Genomic DNA, 21,431 nt, shown 5'->3' on the forward strand with positions numbered 1-21,431 from the left:
TGGACACATTTTAAGTCAGTTGCAGAACACCTTTTGGGCAACCACAAATCTTCAGATTACAAAGAAATTGTTTCTTCTATGCTCAAAACATATCATGATATAGAATGCAAGATGTCTCTGAAAATGCATTTTCTGGACTCACATCTAGACCTTTTTTCTCAGAAAATCTCGGATACGTAAGTGATGAACATTTTGAGAGGTTTCACCAGCAGGTTATGAGGATGAAAGGCAGGTATAAGGGAAAGTGGAGTAGTGCAATGGTAGCTGATTACTGTTGGGATTTGAAACAGGAAACACCACGTCCGTCTTATAAACAGAAGGCGTTAGGATAGTCATTCTAATTGGCTCTCATTCTACATCTATGATAATGCTAATAGTGTTTATATCATAAAAATGTATAGACCTGTGTCTCGAAAACTACGTGATAGGAAAAGATTAAAAACATTTGAAATCAGCATAAGAAATTGAGTAAGAATCACACACAGCTGAAAAGGGAATAAGCAAACAAAAAAAAAGTTAAAAAATTGTCAGTCAGTGTAATTTCTGTTGCGTTTTGTTGTTAAAGTCATTTTAGGTTTTATTATTATTATCTGCGACCTCCAGGGAGTCGAGGACTTCATCGAGGGCGGCCATACATCATCCATTTTAGAGTGATTAACAAAATATTGGTAATAGATTATATTCCTATGTGTTCGGATTTAGTCGTATAATTATTATTTCTCTTTCACTTCCTATCAGCATGCGTAATATATTCCTTCCTCTTCGTTGTGCATGTGCGCGTGTTTATGCAAAATGGGAACGAAGTAATCCTAACGAAATTTCTCCATTAGCATTCCCATCATCTTTAAGGATCTCCAGCAATTAGCCACTTACCTAAATCAGAAATGGTTAACTCATTTACAGAAGCGAGCACTTAAGCATAATAAATATTTTATTTGTTGTATTTGTAACGAGTTTGTCATGTAACAAGCTTTAGCAATTATTAATTAACTTCAAGTGTTTATTTAATCTCTGGTTTTCGCCTATCTGGATTTATTCTCAGCTTGGGATTATGTTATTTGGAATTTCTTTATAAGTGATCTAAATGCATTCATTTTCTTTGAAACATGTGTTTAATGCTTTTCAGGTTATTTTTCACATATTTTCGAATACGATGCATAAGTAATTTTCCTTTTCGTAAATATGTCAAACATTTCCACCTTATTTTTCTTTCACTAGCTAATTATTGACTTTTTACGAAGTGTCTATGGCCAGTTGACGTTGAACTTCTAAAAAAATATAATAAATAAATAAACTACACATCTAAGCGATCTAAGATGAAAAGGTTAAAAAAATTAGTCGAAGTTTTAAATGCTGGTAATTAGAATGTAGTGTTGTCAGTTTGTTGCCTTATTATATGTTGTGCAGGTAATTAGCGAGAAAGCAAGGTAACAGGGTTTGTTACTAATCCATCACATAAATGGCCGTGCATGGAAGGTGGTTAGTAATACTCCATTAACATCGTTGTGTTGTAGGGCAATCTATTCTGTCTTGTAATTCGCTAAGGCCACATTATAGTTACACACAAAATGACATAGACGCGATATCTGGGTGACCTTCTATTATATAATGTCTACCTTGATAGAGAACTATTTGGGGATAAATTTTATTAGACCCAAGCTATCGACGATGCAAAAATTAATTTTTGTTCAGTGCCATATTATTTTCAATAATTGTTTTATTAATGATGATTTATAATTATTGATTGTTCATTAAAAATAAGTTGTAGAGTACGAACTTAATTTGTACTAATATATCACACTAGTGTAATGATGCATTCGATTGAGTAAATCTCTCAAGCAAATCAGTAAATACTGCGAGGTTGTTCGAGTCCCATGTTTAGTCTTTATAGAAGAATTTCCTAACTGTAAAAAAGAAATACAAAAAACACTATATTATATATATATATATATTATTATTATTATTATTATTTACATTCGATCAGAATGACTTTATTCGTCAGAATGACTCAGCTCTTAAATACTAATCAATGATTTTATTTATATATATTATATATATCTATATCTAATCTCTATATATCTATATTTATATATATACAGTATATCTATATCTAATCTCTATATATCTATATTTATATATTATATATATATATATATCTAATCTCTATATCTATATTTATATCTAATCTCTATATTTATATATGTATTATATATATCCATATCTAATCTCTATATATAATCCCTGTAAAAATAGGAGAAAATCCTTAGTCTACCCATGGTAAATCATGCCGATCTTATTCGTCAGAATGACTCAGCTCTTAAATACTAAGCAATGATTATATTTATGTTCTGTATTTGGAAGTCACTTAACCTTCTTGTCCTTATAAGGACTGGCTTAAAGGGGCGAAGCAATAATGCTTTTCATCTTCCACGTTATCTGTAGAGAGCAGTGTAGGGATAAGGTGTTATTGAGCAATTAAAGCTCTGATCATGGCAGGAGGGTAACAGCAATAGCCGAGCCTCAGTTAGAACTTCATTAGCTACAGCATTGCCATCCGTTACCCTCCAAGGATATTGGATTTTTCTTTTCAATCTTCTTGTCAATTTAATTATCATTTATTTATAATTTTATATGAAAAAAACAAAAGAGTGTTTAAATTTATTCTTTAATAAAACTCATATTTAGCAAACTTTGGCAAATATTAAATTAATTTTTAGGCTATAGTAAATAATAAATTTTACTATAAATTAATAAATTAATAAATTAATAAATATCTTAATAAATTATTCAAATAACAATCGAAATGCATCTAGACTGTTATTTTAACTCAAATAGTAATAACCTATCCATACAATGTATATATTCACATCCTTTGTTTCGTGGAAAAGAATGTCATATTTTTTTTTCTCAACGTGTAATTTTCCTGCAAATATTTCTGTCATCATCTTTCGCTTTTGTATGCCTTCTTCTTTCACTATTTCTCCTTCCACTTCCTCTCTATGCATACGATAGGTGCGTCTTCATTTTCAATTACCAACTGTTGTTAGGGAACTGCATTGCAGCGCCATCTACAAGAGTTACAGTTTAAAGTTTAAGATAGTCGTATGTACATTTTAACGAACACTTGAAACTTGTTGGTCCTTTAGAGATGTCAAGTTTGATGAAAGTACAAAGACCGAATAACAAGGAATTCCATCTGTGAAGAACGCAATACTTTTGATAATAAAACTTTGGCATCACAATGCACTAATAAAGCGAAATAACTGGCGAAGACTGCAAATGACACGATAGAAATCTTAAATAAATTACCCATTGCCATTATCTCGTAATGAAGGCACAGCAGAGAAGTACAACCCAATTAGTCCACCTTCAACTTAACGAAGGCTGGGTGGGTTGTAAATGTGCCGAATGTAGGCTGTCGTATGGTTCTTGTGGCAATTGTGTCTGCTAGAAATGATGAAGGATGCTAACAAACGCCTTAAATATCGGTAAAATGTGCCTTTTCTATTTGGTGCAGGACGAACAGCGTAAATGATAAATTGTTAAATTAGTGGTGGAATGAAAAGATAGAAAAACATATTCATGCTGTAAATGAGAACTCGAACTCCAAAATATTTTGTATAGGAAATAATCAACTCTCTTTACATTCACTGTGAATTTAGACTGTTGGTAATTAAATCTAATACAAATTTTACACAAATTACATTATTTTTAAATTGTAATTTTTATTTATTTTATTGAAAATAAAGTATAACTAATATTTTATTTAATAAATTTAATTTGTTTCTGAAAAGTTTGAAAATTTTTTAAGTAATTCTAAAAATAACGAATACACCTTATTATATTTTGCATTATAGTTGAATATTAAGTTTATGACAAAAAAAAACGGTTGAATTGAATATTGAATATTGGATGGCAATGCTTAGCTAATGAAGTTCTAACTGAGGCTCAGCTATTACTGTTACCCTCCTGCCATGATCAGAGCTTTAGTTGCTCAATAACACCTTATCCCTAAACTGTCCTCTACAGCTAACGGGGAAGATGAAAAGCATTCTTGCTTTTCCCCTTTAAGCCAGTCCTTATAAGGATATAAGCGAACTCCCTTGATTTCGGTTCACGTACGTAAGGAGTACTGAATACCCTTGGAGGGCAATGCTATAGCCAGTGAAGTTCTAATTGAGGCTTGGCCCTTGCTGTTACCTTCCTGCCATGATCAGAGCTTTAATAGTTCAATAACACTTTATCCCTACACTGTCCTCTGCAGATAACGGGGAAGATGAAAAGCATTCTTGCTTCGCCCCTTTAATGGTCATATATGAGCTCGCTTATATAGTCATATATAAGCGAGCTCACAAACACTCCCTTCAAAGTTCATTCATTACATTACAGACAAAGGGGAATATGAAAAGTAATTTTGCTTCACCCATCTAGCCAGAAATGTTATTTGTTAGCGTGCGATTATGAGATTATAAAATTTTATAAAATAATATATGTTAATATATATTTTTTTTCATAACTTACATTTATATTTATTTTGTTTTGTTTTTTCTTAACTTCTAAACACAATCTAGTGTGTGTCAAATAGAATCAGAACTCTTGTCGAGTGAACGTTTACATGAAATTGGGTTGTTATTGAATACTTTTTCTAAAATAAAATAGAAGAATGTTAATGAAGGTATCTCAAAGTCAAAATGATATATATATATATATATATATATATATATATATTCAATAAGAACCCAATTTCATGTAAACGCTCTCTCGACAAGAGTTCTGATTCTATTCGACACACACTAGATTTGTGTTTAGAAGTTAACCAAGCTTATAAAATTATTTGGTAACCCTAATATACAGTATCCCCAAGTTAAAAAATGAATTACATATATGCATCATTTTGACTTTGTACTTATCTGAGCACCTGTTAACAAGCATAGGAAATTTAAAAGAAACATGCAACAATGTTAAACATATGATGACATTAAAAAGATGATGAATATGGTACGACACACATTGAACTTGGTAAAATATACATTTGTATAACTGGCAACAAACGATTTACCTTGTACAAATCTATCAAAAGAATAAAATGCATTATAAAAATTATAACAGAAAGGAATGCGTTAAAAGAAGAAAAGAAAAGACACCTCTCTCTCTCTCTCTCTCGTTATAGAGGACATGGGTGGCTTTTCAGCTACATAAGAAAGTCCATTTCATTTTCTCCAGGGTAGAGGAGGACACATTTGAGTTCCACTCTGCTTTGAATTCCAACGTAAGTTCCTCACGAGATGTTGCTTGAACTTGTTGACTAATATGAATAGTTTTCTATGATGTTTCTTCTGTAAAACGTTTGTAGAACTTGAAGAAAATATTACATTTTCTGTTTCTTTTCTGGTCTGCATGGAGTAGAAATCAGTAAACGTCATATCCGTTTGTGTGGTTACGTATGATAATATATGGTTACAGATGTGTCTGATTAGTAGATGAAGATGTTGCGATTCCGACGTTATGTATGGAATGTATTAATCATGTACTAATTTTAAATTTAACATTTTTGTAGTATTTTTAATGAGAACCATAAGGAAGGTTCAGAGGCATTCAATTGAAAAACACGTACTCGCTTTCAGCTAATCATCTGATTCTGTGCTCAGTAAACCTGAGCACAGTATTCGTATTTAACTATTATGCATTTAAGATAAAAATTTCGAATAATATTGGCTTAACAATATTTCAACAAGAATAATTCCTTCATACTTCTGAGCTTTGATCTCTTGTCTGCTTTTACTTCTCTTAAATGACTTGGATTTCGATAAGATTAATGAGAATATCAGTGGCTGGTAGGATCATTTAATAAATGTGAATGATGCTCTCTGACCTAAAAGCTCATAGAATTAATGATTATTATTGCAGTATTGTGTAAGCAAATAGAATGGTAATATTTCTCTTAAATTAGAGCTTAAAATGATGAAGAGCTTTTTGATAAAATATCTATTAGAAAATATGATATTGAAATATGAGTCGCAGAATTAATAAGCTTTATGAAAGTTAAGACAATGGATTTTCAATTCGACTTTTAACTTATTTTCGAAGGACTTTTACAAACATAAATTATCGTGTCAAGTATTGAGATATCTTACAGTTAGTACAACAAATAAATGAAGTCGTTACATGTATCGTTATTTCAATTGTCAGTTGACTTTAGGTATTTGTAATATACGCTCTTCGTTTAAGGGTATTGATGTAGCTAAAGTCACATTTTTATACAACTTCCATTATGTTTGACTTAATATAAATCATAAAAATGCAGTGAGGGGAGAAAAAGACCATTGTAATGGGCTGTAACACCCATTGGCAATCATTACTAGGATATTTCAAAAAGAACACACGGAGTCGCATCGAGCTACTGACAATCAATTAATATTGCCAAAGGAGTGTCTACATTTATACCGGTGACCCTGTAATCCAGTCAATTTCATCAGTAATTCGCATTTTCCACGGGATGCGCCATCAGTCTCTGCATAACAGCACTGGGCACGCATCTTTACTCTATATAATCACGCACATCTCCAGAGATCCCGGATGTTGATGGGGCAGCCGGTTTTAGATGTGGCCTGCGGCGTTTCTCCCGCTGTGTTTTAAGATCATCATTCGGCCAATCCTGCGTGACGGTGTAAGAAGGTAGCCCGGCTCATGAATAAACTGCGCGTGCAGTTTCTCTCCTCCCCGACCTTTAGCGCTGCCGTCTGTCATACAGATGCTAATGTTCTCCAAGATACGACCATCAAGTTCGACTTGGTACCTCATCTAACTCTCGGCTTCCTCGAAGCAGATTTGCAGCCCATAAATATGGATGGGGCTACGGCCAAGATACGAGCTGCAGTCCCGGCGGTACTTGATACGGGCACCGCGTGAACTCTGTCCGCTGCTCGCTTCCTCGACGATCAATTACTTCCAGCGACACGGCCTCTCTCTCCACTTACGACGAGCTTTTTGTCATTTGTCGCCGACGTCTTTAGTGGAACGTGCTTCAGGAACGCTGTAAAAGACGCTGTAATATCCCCATCCCTGCCGACAGTTGCCTGTATTCGCACTGACACGTTTCCAGGCTTTGTTTTATTTGCGAAACTAGAAATTTAATCGGAGAGGCGAATAAATTTGCTGTCTTGTTTCCATTTCGTTAACATTTATTAGCGCACCTTGGCTGATAGAAAGAGGCGAAATGCAAATAAAAGTTCTTGCACTTTGACGTTTTCTAACACTGGATGCCAAAGATTTTTGTTTCCGCCTGTGGAAATTGTTTTCATTATGGAACTTCTACGAGTGTCATTGTTTTCTGCCCCGCCGAACAGCGACCAATCACTTCTCTTTTCTCTGTAACGGTGAAAATTGCCTTTCATAATGTCAAGCATTACTCTTCACTCAAAAATGAATACATACCACACTTGCATTACGAGAAAACTATAATAAAGGGCTTTCTCTTTTTTTCTTCTGATTATTTTTTTTTATATCTCGATCGATTTTTATTAAATGTTTTCGATGGAGAAAATGCGCAAACAATGGTTAGGTTTGGCTGATTTATTTTAGTGAATGAAAGAAATGAAACAATCAATTTCTTTCTTTTTTTTTTATGAATCGAACGTCTTAAATGGCATAACGGATTTTTTAAACATTTATTTCGCTTAAAACAACTCGGAAAGATTGGGCAGAGAGTGGGATGACACGCTTGAAAATGAAAGGCACGAAGATGGGATATGCATGCAGATGAATAGACTAAGATGGGGTAATTCGACTCCTTTAAGAAAGCGCATCTTATGAATAAGTAAAGATTGGTATGAATAAGCGAGACTAGAGTGTTGAAAAATAGTGTGCAGATGATGGGACAGAGGAAGGGGGGATAAGGAAAGATATATGTGGATAATCTTGAAATATATAAATGACACTGAGAAAACATTTCACCATGAACGGTTTTCATTTTAAACTGAACGAAGAAAAATGTTTTAAGGATGGCATTGTTCGAAGACTTGGAATACGTAAGCTTTCCCGCTCACTGATAGAAGAAAAAGACGTTTATATTACCTCGGTATCTGAAAAAGTTTCAATTTCTTATCAAGAAATTAGTTTTGTGTACTTCAACATCAGCTTCGAAATCCTTTCCTTAAGCATTCCTAATTTCATACAAAATGGTCAGCAGCGATGATTGTGGTAGTTTAGGAATTGCTGTCTGAGCTCTCCAAATTTCGTTACAAAAGCATCGTTTAGATGAGTGAAGATCATCCTATTTTAAGTTATTTTTCTTCACTTTGATTTGCGTGATCCTTCTTTTCTTCTTTATCTTCATCATCATCTTCTTTTCTTCATCTGTCTTTATCATCATCTTGTTCTTCTTCGTCTTTCTTTATTATCATCATCTTTTTCTTTATCACTCAAATCATTACAGTATCTTTTCACCAACTTCTGCATCATTATAATTCATCGCTGTACCTTGTCATCATCATCATCACAGCTTCTAGATTTTCATGATGATTGAAGAGTGGAATCTTTTACATCCTCGTTATCTTCATCAAAGTGTCTTTTATAGCTTTATTTTCATCTCGTATAGTATCTTCATCATCATGATCTTTCCTTCATCATCTTTATTATCATCTCGTATAGTATCTTCATCATCATGATCTTTCCTTCATCATCTTTATTATCATCTCGTATAGTATCTTCATCATCATGATCTTTCCTTCATCATCTTTATTATCATCTCGTATAGTATCTTCATCATCATGATCTTTCCTTCATCATCTTTATTATCATCTTGTTTTTCTCATCTTTCTTAATTATCATCTTTTCTTTTTCACTGTCATCATTGCAGTATCTTTTCGTCGACATCTGCATCATTATAATTCATCACTGTACCTTATCATCATCATCGTCATCATCACAGCATCTAGATTTCTATGATGACTGGAGAGTGGAATCTTTTGCATCTTCGTTATCTTCACCAAAGTATATTTTATAGCTTTATTTTTATCTCGTATAGTATCTTCAACTTCATCATCATATTTTCTTCATCTGTCTTTATCATCGTAATCTTTTCCTCATCTTTCTTTATCATCTTCTTGTATTTCTTCGTCTTTCTTTATTATCATCTCTTTCTTTATCGCGGTCATTTTTTCGTCAACATTTGCATCATTATAATTCATCACTGTACCTTGTCATCATCATCGTCATCATTACAGCATCAAGATTTTCATGATGACTAGAGAGTAGAATCTTACATCCTCGTTATCTTCACCAAAGTATCTTTTATGGCTTTATTTTCATATCGTATAGCATCTTCACTATCATCATAACAATAACTTTTACATCATTTTCTTCTTCGTTACAATTTCTTTTGCATTTTTAATATAAATTTCATAGCTTTCCTGGCATTTCTTTGAAAGTATATGAAACCACTACAGAATGCAAGGGTTGTAATAATGTATTTTTCAGAAGGCTTTTCATCTTTCCATAATATTCAGTTCATGAAGTCTTGCAAGCTCTTTGTTGTAATTGATATTAGGATAATTCCGACATTTATCGGAAAGTGGATAATATTTAAATGACAAATACTGAGTCAAAAATCAAAGTTAAACTTTTTAATTTAAAAAAAAAATTGTGATAATAATAGCGATATTTTAAAAGTACTGATATGTATTAGTTTCAAATTAGCTAGAATGCTTTGACATTACGGTATATTGTGTTTTATAGTGAGAAAAAGAAAGATACTGGAAATCATTATCAAATATATAAACATTCAATTCACGTATGCAAAAATAAACCACTAGTAACTACAATCAATCATCGATAGCATAAAACGTCTTCTCGAATACTCTCTGCAGATAATTTATGTTTCTCTGTCACTAAGACATATTTTATATTTCTATTTGGCAACACATTTAACGTCTAGAAAGAAAGTATTTATATTTTTCCCCTCTTTGCTTCTTCTCTGTCCTTAGTGTGTTGTCGGCCTCCGATGCGGTCCAGCTGTGGCAGATAACAGTTCATCTCCGTTCTCCAATAACTCTTGTACTCTGTCCAAGTCAGCAGGGGTACACCCGGAAATTGGCGAGCCCGTAGATTGGTCATCGCTCAGAGTAGCGTAGTGCCGCTTTTAGCCGGAAATCCCTGCCGTCCTTTTTTTCTTTTCTTTCTCCCCCCCCACGTTCTCTCCCCAAAGTTGCCATCGTGTGCTTCCCCTGCATAGTGCTAGACTAAGAGTAAGAAGAGATTGAGAGAAGGAAGCTAGCTTGTCAGTGTTAACAGAGGAAATAAAGGACGAGTGTCCCTAGACGATCCCATCACAGATCATCCCTGTGATTGAAAGGGGAGGGGAGGGGGGAATGATTCTATTGATTGTGAAACGGAGAGGTTAAAAGCATTTCTTTAGATTTATTCCTTCTTCTCCTTTAGATAAATGCCAACCGGTAAATGTGTACGGTGTTTATGTACGTTTTCTTTCAAGTTTGTTTTGTTATTGTGAAGCGAGATAGGATAAAGGTATTTTCACTCATTTTTTGATACTACCGTTGTTGCTAGGTGACAGCGTTTCTGGTTGACGAGAAGAAACACTGCGGGGAAAAAAAAAAAAAAAGAAGAATAAGACGAGAAGAGAAAGTAAAAGAAGAAGAAGAGGTGAGATGATGAAGCCAAGCAATGAGAAAGGAAATGGAGGCAGACGTGATGAGGATACGGATGCAGTAGAATGATATAAGGAACACCGTCGAAATATCAGATTTATCTGATTTGGTTGCTTTATATATGTTGTTGTGTCGTGGATATGAAATATCGGTGCTAAAATACAATATATAATGGGTTGTTAGTAAAGTTATATCTGATTTTAAAGCTTTCGGAGGACTTACATTTCAGAATAAATTATTTATGATCTTTCAAATTATTCGAATTTTTAACAACGTAATTTAGAATAATCGGATGCGAGCTAGGGCAGCATTTTTGACTAGATACGAACTCACTAAAATTATCAAATTTTGTCTCGGTTTAAAAAGCTACTTTTAAAGTTGTTCGGATAAGAATGCGTGGAGAAAACTGAGGCGGAGAGACGAATTATGTCTGTTAACTACGAAAAAATCTTTACCACTGTTTGAGAACGGTTAGTTGATCTTCGAAATGCCTTCATACAAGTTCCTTACTTTCTAGATTAGATTCAAACCACTCAGATCTTTCCAAATGAACGCCAAAGTTTTCTAAATGCGTTACGGTGGTACACATATATTTGTAAAACGAAGATAAAAATCTTTTCTCAAACCAGGTTTAAATCTCGTTAAGAGATGTTTATCATCCAAATTTGAATAATTTTTATATAATGCAGTTTCCGAAGTTGCTCAATGCTTTAACTGGTTTAAAACTGATTACATTTTATAAGAAAAGCATCAACGTTCGGTTTGCTGTTCAAAAGGCCAAGTTCTTTACGATTTCCATACTTTATTCTGTATAATTTTTAATCATTAATATCGAATAGCTGTTTGGATTTAATGATTATTTAAAAATGATTATGAATCAACTGCTTGATTCCATAGGTTTACAATTTAGACCTTTTTTTTCTATGAGAGAGTTCTTTGACATGTGTAAAGGGTAATGAGAGAAGGGAAAACAGAAAGAGACAGAGTAATTAATTTCTTCTCTAGTCTACAAGTAGCGCACGTAGTCTTGACTACTCTCTGTTTCTCTCTCTTTCTTGACGAGCAGTGGATTTTCGAGCTCGCAATCGGCAGCAGGGTCGCGAAGAAATACATTCAAAGGAACGCCGGTCCAATTTTTATTCGTTCTGATCAATAAAACTATGGCAGAATTCTTCAGGTTGCAGAAACACCAATCATTTGTAATAGTCTGTCGAGTTAACATTTCTAAGTAAACAAAATATATTTTCTTCATATTTCGTGATGAGAAAAAATGGATATAAATTATCTTTCTTATTCCCCCTTTTTTTTCTTTTTTTTGTGGAGTTTTATAGTAAAAGAACATTTGTTCATCCTCCGATGTCAAGACATCCATCTTCTTATCTGTCTTGATCTCTTTGTATTTGTTGATCGGATTATCCATCTTTACTGGAATGTGAGGGGTTCGAAGAACATAACTTAAACCGCAAGCTATAAACTTCTCCGCTGGCATAACCAAACCATCAATCGATTGAACCGTTAGTACAATTATTACTTTCAAAGTCTGAGATATTTTAAATGCATGTTGCAGCATTTTGAAATAATGGAAAGAACGAAGGAAGATGAGTGCGTCAAATGACGGAGATTTTCGAGGCAGATTAAAATCCTGTCTCTTTAATGTATTTGAAGTTTTCGGGAATGTTTAAGATTTTTGCGTTCCATTTTATATTTCTTTTCCAAACTTATTCATCGTTATTATATAAGATGCAAATAATGTCACAATACAAGACTGTAATGTTTGATATGGACTGACATTTTTTAAAAGATTTTACCAAAACCAATCTCGAAGAATTTTTGGAGAAAAAAAAGAAATTCTCCTGTTAGAATTTTAGGAGAATAACAAATTGATTATTCTTGATAAAAATCAAGACATCTTTAATTAAATCAAAATTTTAAAGTTTTATGGGATTAAAATAGTTTGTTCGCGTAGTTACTCTCTCTCTCTCTCTCTCTCTCTCTCTCTCTCTCTCTCTCTCTCTCTCTCTCTCTCTCATGAAAATAAAAATAAATGCATATGCGTATATTTCTATTAATTAATCCTAGACGTATTTTCTGACTTTACCTTAAGATGCGGAGACAAATAATTGCGAGAATGTTCATCTCAAAAGCCAATTGCATTTTCTTTCTTTTTCGTATTTTGGAGGAACTCCTGTGAATGGAAAAGACTTGACAATTTTCAAATCTGTGCAAGTTTTCTTTCTGAAAAATTTGACTGAAACGAAACGAAATAGCATCATCATCATCATCATCATAGGATTCCAAAATGGTTTTATATACTAAACAACTCTTTAGTGAAAAGCTGTACACGTGAACTAGGAGAACTGAACTGTTGGGACTTGATCGACATTATATGCAGTTTCGATTGAATTTGGCAATTATAGAAATCCATTAAGAACATCAGATGGGAGATCATCATTCGTTTGATGCAACATCCTCCATTTCTTGTTCATTCGTAGTTTAAGTTTGGAGATAAAAAAAAAAAAAATCTCCCGAAAAGAGAAAGAGAGAGAAAGTTATTAGAGGGAGGTGGTGAGAAAGGGTAATCTGTTACCTTTGGATTACTGTTTTCATCTCTTTAGGCCAGTAGCCGGTGTAAGTATCCTCCCGAGTCTTTAGCGAGGAGCAACGGAAATCCACCATTGCAGCGTCCAAGAATGTGCTCAGTAGCGGGATGAAGTGTGAACCCAGTTTAAGCCTCATTAACCACACCAGAAGAACCGCCATTACCAGCGAAGCCGAGAATCATTATCAACGACGCAGGCCATCACCCAAGTAGTCCCAAAGTGCCTACTTTCCTTCTTCTCCCCCCCCCCTCCCTGGCACTCTTTCCCTCTGCCTTCTCCGTTTCCTTAGCGACCAAAGAGCCATCTTTGTGCGCTTGTCAGCTGTGTCGAGAAGTGTGTTAATAGCGCTAAAGGGGGGAGAGTGTACGTAAGGAAAGGGGGGGGTCCTCTCGCCACTGCTAATCCATAGCGGTTTGAAAGTTTTTAAAAATGTTGTTGAAGCTGTTCTCTTCACTCCGGAGTGCGTGCCCTCGAGGGTTGTTTGAGGCTCTGCAGCCGCCACCAAAGGCACGTGCGAGAAACACAGAGCCTTCCGGCAGTGGCCAATTCTACACGTAGTCGAGTAATTGCAGAGCCCCTAGATAGAGTAGATGGCAATGGGGACCCGAGAGTGCTCTGTGTGGAAAATTCGATTCTGTGGGAAGGCCGGTAGCCCATGATCTAGTTAGAGCCAATAACTTGTGCGCCGTAGCCCGGCAAACACGCGCCGAATGGCTATGAATCGATGGCAAGACACTGTTAGGCGCCCGCGTGTCCTGTGGTAACCATGCGCAAGCGTCCAGAACGTCTGTGAAAGATTAGAGAGACGTTCGGACATGACATCAACTGACTAGTGACAGTACGGGGTGGGTGAGCGAGTTTGAGGGGGGGAGGTAGGAAAAGGGAGGCTTAGTCTGCACGAGCACGACTGTCACTACACATGGATGGCTGCTGATTGAAATGTCCGCGACACAATTAGTGTCCCGGCCTCTGTGTTCGCGAATGCCACGCGAGCGAGCGCGCACATACACACACACATGTAGAGGAGTGCATATTGCTAACATATGGTCAAATATGGTCACTTCTCTCTAGCATTGCTACATTTCACTGCCAATAAATGCCACAAACTATAACATTCGACTAATGGTTTGGTGACTGCGTAGACTCCTATAATGGAAAAAACGATAGAAATCGGATTTCTCACTGGGCAATGTTTGATAAATCTGTTATCAGTCTGTAGTGATGAACTTGATTCCAGATGAAAAATGAAAACAGCTATATTAGAGTTATTCGTTTAATGATGTATGATAATATTAATTTGTGTCAGTTTATATTTTAGAATAATTCAAATAATTCAATGTTTAAGTAGTTTAAAGTACAACGTCACAATTTTTGAATTGAGTACTTTCTAGTTAACTATTTTTGCTTTCATCAGAAAATTTCAAATAAAAAATGCATACTTTTCTAATGTCCACGCGATTAGCCTAGTGGGTTTGCGCAAACCATATGTTTGGGGAAGGAGTGTCCTAGGTTCGATTCCCGTCGAGTACGTGAGGAGCTTAAAGATCTTCCTCAGTCATAGCCAAGTTAGCCGGGCGTGGACACGCCCGGCTAACTTGGATTTTTCATCCCGTGAACACACAGGGTACAGTCATAGGATAGTAGGGGAAACCACCTTGCTCATAGTCATTTCCCTATAGATGGTGGCGTATAAAATAGCTGCCCCTAAACATCCGAAAGGCTATAAGCACAAACAACAGTTTTCTAATATGGTGCTTAACTTTTTTTTGTTTGGGCTACAATGCATGCAAATAAGTTGGATTGATACGGGTGTGAAACAGCCACTTTTAGTTTTTGTTCATATTCATTATTATATTATCAGTCAAATAAGACAGGTTAGTTTTAATGCCCGTCAAAATTAACTGAATTGTAACTTGTTTATTTAAATAGCGGAATTGTGAAAATGGAAAGGAGAGTGTAATACAGCACAGTATCATCAATAAAATTGTTGATGGATTTGCAATCAGTGGAACCAAATCACTGATATGAAAAAGAACAGAAGAAAGAAAAAAGAAAAAAAAACAGAGTTGAAATCTCCAAATTAGTAGAAATATCTAAAGATAAAAAAGCATCCACCATTGTGTAGAATTTGTCTAAAAGTCGATGACATAATCAATAAGATCCCCCCCCCCCTTGAAACAAAGCAATGGACTTAATAGTCAGTAGTAGTAGGGCGAAAATGTGTGATAGGAAAGGACCCATAACCGCCAAATATATTGGAAGAAGCAAAGATTCATTGTCCATCTGTGATAAGATATCCATGGAGTGATTTCGGAACCTTGGAGTCGATATTACAACATAACAAGGGGCTGTTTTGAAGGTTGACAGTACCCTGTTAGGAAGGCATCTCTAATAAACTAATGGCCCAGCTGTATTTATATGATGATTAAATAGTACTCTAAATTATCTCGCTGTTCGAAAGCAGTTTTGTCTAAATCAAAAATAAAAACAACTACTATTTGCCCTGTGTACGCGCTGTATTAAGTGTGTAGTCTTTTCATCTTTACACAGATATCACTTCTTCATTCATTTACACATATTGTTAAAGTTATTGTAAATACTGTGTAAAATCACTCTTTGAACGCAATATTTGATTATCAAGATACAAATATATTTTTACAACCTTGATCACATAGTAACAAGTCTATTAAGACAGTCTCAAACAAATGACAACTTACATTGTCTATTGTTCCTAACATGCCGAGACTGTATAGCTGCAAGACTAGTTTATATTTCTTGAAAGTAAAAGGATAACACTGACAAATACATAAATGTCAAAATCGGTAGTTAGTGTGATTGTAGCGCCACCTAGAGAAAATTGATCTTTATCGAAAAACACCGAGAATTATTGATGTTTATATTATGACACTGTTAGGGCCCTCTATATTTCATTAAAGATCTATAGAAAGTATTTTTCTATCTCACAGAAACATTGCGCGAATATCATAGGGGCTGATCCCATCGTACGTCATATTTCATAAATCTTTCCTTTCCAAGAAAACCAATGGTTAGGCGAACTTGTAAAACAATAATAAAAAAAAAGTCAACCATAAAAGTATGCCTAGTGAATCATTCTTATCTGCTTGCTTTAATATAAAGAATTCTGCGTGATAGATACAATGCTTCTTTAAGTAGGAAAAATAAATTGTTATTACGGTTATAGTAATCATTATTTAAGCTGAATAATAATTGGATGAACTAGATATTCCACTATGAAAGACCGAAAATAGAAATGGTCTTCCTATTTCTAAAATATTTATTATAAATATAAACACTTCTTTAGTAAATATTAAAATTTATAAATTTTTAAGAATAAATTGATAATAATCCTTTAAAAGTTATTACTATTGGCTATTTTTAGATACACCAATTTAAATATCATATAACTGAAATATATTAAAATTCTTTGCAGCATTTTTTGATAATAATATTGTTTTGTTTTAAATTTCCGATGCCTAAATTTGCAATGAAATTTATGATAAACGAACATTTGTCTTATTGGATCGAACAGCATTGTTTAATAATTGTCACTTTCTTGGGAAATCAGTCTACCTTCCAGTATCGTCCGTGACTTTTTCCTTCTCCCTCAAAGTAGGCAAACCTACCCGTGAGCGAATGCAATCTATTGACATAGCACTATTTGCCATTGTCATCCGCCAGCAAGTGCTAAGATTAACATGAGCCAAAATCAACATTAACCTCCAACCTCAAAAATAGTTTCAGGGAAGACAAAAAACGTGTTTTTAGACTTATATGACTGAATGATATATGGAGTGATATAGGTGAATGACTTGGAAGTATCTCAATGGTTCATTCGAAGTGAACAGAAGTCGCCTGGGTGTGTCAAGAAGGTAAAATAAATAGAAATGGTCTTCCTCTTTCTAAAATATTTATTATAGATCATAAACATTTCTTTAGTAAACATTAAAATTTATAAACTTTTAGGATTAAATTGATAATAATTCTTTAAAAATTATTATTATTATTATTGGCTATTTTTAAATACACCAATTTAAATATAATATATCTGAAATATATTAAAATTCTTTGGATTAGCATCTCGCTAATGGTATTAAACAGCATGCATGTATGCTGTTTCTGTTTGATAGTATATTTGTTTGATAATAGCATTGTTTTGTTTTGTTTTGTTTTAAATTTCCGATGCCTAAATTATAAATTATATATATGTTGTTTAATCGTTCTGTTGCGCACTAGTCAAGAGCATTAAACTATCGGACTGAGGCAACTATTTAGGATGTGAATTATTATATTATAAGATGGGATGGAGGTGTAATATCCACTCACGTTGGGTTTTTCCAGATATAAATGATGCTTTAAGAATTACATCATGGATAAACCCAACATTTCTTCTTTTCAAGGCACTGATTTAAAAGTGTTATTTTGTAAAGGGCTGCTAGATTAGTATATTGGATTGATTTAATGAAAATGCTTTAAGATACTTCCAAGTCAGCCAGCGAATAATCTTCATTCTCTTATTCTACCAGAAGTGCCTAGTTCGAGCAATGGTATGTAGCTGATTCCACGATTTGGTAGGAGTTGGGTGAAATTCTCCATGTGCATGGTTTTGTAAAGGATGCATTATTGTGTATGTCTCTCCTAATTGTAAACAGCTTAAACAACCATTAAAATGTAAGCAAAGTGGAGTAGATTACATACGGATAATAGCAAAGCTTTCAAATTCACAAATATAGGTCGTCTTGGCTCAAACTTTAACAACGTTCCTTACCATCTATTTTTCTAACAGACACTCATCACAGATTAGTGAGATAATCTTTCTTGAAGATTTTAATGTTCACATTTCCAACTTCTTAAATCAAGCAGGTGGTATGTCGCGACATTTGTTAATTGTCAATGATTTACTATTTCCTTCTATATATCATATCTTATCCCATTGAATAAAAATCCACTATACAAGTTTGCTAATGATAGTACTATGAATTCCTTTCTCTCTCTTTCTCCTTTGACAAATCACAAACTTGAGTTTGTGATTTTTTTAAACAAATCTGTTTAAACATGCTGTTCTACAGCCGTAAAAGTTCATTTTCAAACTTAGAACTAATTTTTACTTCATTCATTCTCTCCATTGAAGCCTTTTGGAGCAATATTTCCTTATGTATTTCGCAGGTCTTGAAATGCAATGTCAACAAATTTGTCATTTATGTCACTGTGGCATATAATTGATGAATTTTGACTGTGAAGAGATTTTCTGGTACATTACGTTCCTGGATTTTGAAAAAACAATGTCTAATACACTAAACAATAACAGTTTAATTTCATCAAAATAATGAAAAAAAAAATTTTTTTACTCATATGATTTTAACATTTAGTTTTTAATATAGAATAAAACCTAATGTGCTTCCTGAAATACATATTAGGTAAAAACGATAAATACTTCAAGAATTTTGCTACTGTTAAGGTTATTATATAATTTACTCCATTGTAACAATAGCTTCAATGCATATCTGGTCATAATGTTTGGCAGAGGTAACCTTCATTGATTTCCCTGACACACACATAAGTAACGCGTGGATGATGTCTTCACAGGGGTAGTTCAAGTTTCAATAATGCATATTTGGTGACTCCCTTCCATGGAAGGTTGTAAATCGATAATACCTGAGTACCGTTAGTAAAGTAAGAGCTTCTTATTTCTTAGTTAATTTTTTATATTTTTATAATAACCAGAAACCCTGCTTTACAGAGAAAACGCGGAACTTTTAAGAGATATTTTTTCGACTTCCAATAAATGGAGCGGTGGGCTTCGCTGGGCGATGATATGCATCTCGTACTTAAACACATTTACAAACATCCATGACCACAGCGGGATTCGAACCCACTGCCTGTTGTTTGGTCACTCGGTCAATCAGCACCTGAAATTCTTTAAAAACATTAAATTGGCAGGAAAAGAGTTTGCCAATAATAAATAAAGAAAAAATCGGCTGTAAAAGTGTGCTCAACAGATGATTTTCTTCGTGGTATTGCATTGCTATAATGATAATATATTGCAATAGCGATCTTGTATATCTTAATAGAGAATAAATGGTCTGTTACCCTGTCGGATGGCAGTGTCATCAAAAGGAAAAAGATATACATCGCATTGTACATACAAATTTATTCATAATAATAAAGGAAGTTATATAACAAATTTTTAACTGTTAAATCTTAATCTTAAATCCATGTCATTATATAAAATCTCTCTTGTTGCAATTACATCTATAAATACATGTATTATTATATGTACTTAAAGAATATTCATAAAATACTTTATAGTCCTTATAAGGACTGGCTTAAAGGGGCGAAACAATAATGCTTTTCATCTTCCCCGTTATCTGTAGAGGACAGTGTAGAGATAAGGTGTTATTGAGCTATTAAAGCTCTGATCATGGCAGGAGGGTAACAGCAATAGCCTCAGTTAGAACTTCATTGGCTACAGCACTGCCATCCATTACCCTCCAAGGGTATTAATCACCTCATCTCACGGTCGAGTCCATTTATCACATTTCATAAAATATTAAAGCTCTGATCATGGCAAGAGGGTAACAGCAATAGCCGAGCCTCAGTTAGAACTTCATTGGCTACAGCATTGCCATCCATTACCCTCCAAGGGTATTAATCACCGCATCTCACGGTCGATTCCATTTATCACATTTCATAAATTACGAATACAGAAATTTTTGAAATAAATTATGTATTGAAAAATTAGATGGGTGTACTGTAAAAATTAATATTAATAATAATTTTATTCTAAGTCAAAATGCAATTCTTATCAATATTGGTTTCTTGTTTTGTTTTTAATGGTTTTTATTATATCATAGTAAAACTAAGATAAAAATTATATAAAAATTCATTTAAAAAAATTATTAAACATTATTTCACTTTGGCATTCTCATTCAACTGAATCAACCATGATTCCATTCAATTACTGATTTAGGTGAGACAGCGAAGAAGCTGTATAACATGAGTAAAAAAAATGCTAAAATAATTTATCACTCCTACTTATGAACCTCTGCACTTATTCTATAGAATGCTCACAAAGTTTGGACTGTCAGCCTCTTATATTATTATATGTTACTTGTTTGCTTATTCAATAGTTCATTACGTCTAAAAATGCCCAAAACCACGGAGTATGAATCAGAATAATTTGAACGCACATTGCTCGTCTGTGTGATGACAGAACAACATTTTGTGATGTTACACTTAAACTAAAATGAGACACAACAAGTGATCAACAATATTGGAGTCAGGCGTCATTTAATGTTACTAAAAAGGTCTCTGGTTATAAAGCAAACGCTGAAGAAAGACAGCATAAACAAACAAAACAAAACAAAACAAAAAAACGCTCGCTTTACAGACAAATAATCTGTACTTCAAGATTATTAAATCTGCCAGTGTCACATCTATTTCTGCAGATTAAAATTAAATGGAAAACATCATTCTTAAAACAATCAATTACGTTTAAAAGAACTTTGATATGATAATCCTAAAGAGCAATTTAATTTTAATTCACGAACCATTTTATTTCAGTGAATTTATGTTATCCGATATCCTATTGTGTTGATAAAATATTTAGACTCCAATATTCTGGTGCAATTGAATGCAGAGTGCGTCACTCTATGACACACACACACACACACACACACACACACACACACACACACACACACACACACACACACACACACACACACACACACCAATTTGGCTAGCAGCAATTTTTCGACTAATTAACTGCAAAGGCCATTGTTGACAGTTTCGTGTAATCGTCATGCATTATCCTATGCAGCGAAGGATTTCACTCAAGTAACATTTTATTGATATCGCTCTCGTATGTGGTTCTGAATATAGAACAAACTTTATGTAAGATGGGAATTTGTTTAAATAACATTGTATTGATTAAACGTTAATGGAATATTGTTCTTACTAAAAATACATAAAGCTATTTTCAAACCTTTCAGACGGAGATTGCTAAAAGACTAAACGCCATCATTGCACAGATTCTACCATTTCTGTCTCAAGAGGTAAGTTCATACTGTTCTTTATATTCCGTCACTTCTCTTTTTTTATTGAATTTTCTTTGCGTTAACAGTAATATTTCAAAACATCTCGCACT

The 21,431-nt window shown here is 34.0% G+C and overlaps 1 protein-coding gene across 4 annotated transcripts in view; it reads left to right on the top strand.

Annotated features, from left to right (window-relative positions):
* The window catches only part of LOC150101862 (transducin-like enhancer protein 4), a 271,453-nt gene that overhangs the window by 137,262 nt on the left and 112,760 nt on the right, over positions 1–21,431 (top strand). For all 4 annotated transcript variants that reach the window (XM_090400931.1, XM_090400928.1, XM_090400930.1 and 1 more), the window contains one exon: positions 21,277–21,339. In XM_090400931.1, coding sequence (XP_090257057.1) covers positions 21,277–21,339 — 63 coding nt within the window. The remainder of the gene's footprint in view (positions 1–21,276; positions 21,340–21,431) is intronic.

The sequence above is a fragment of the Typopeltis vanoorti genome, chromosome 11 (genome assembly GCF_054136105.1).
Source record: "Typopeltis vanoorti isolate ZY-2024b chromosome 11, IOZ_Tvanoo_1.0, whole genome shotgun sequence".
Lineage (NCBI taxonomy): Eukaryota > Metazoa > Arthropoda > Arachnida > Uropygi > Thelyphonidae > Typopeltis > Typopeltis vanoorti.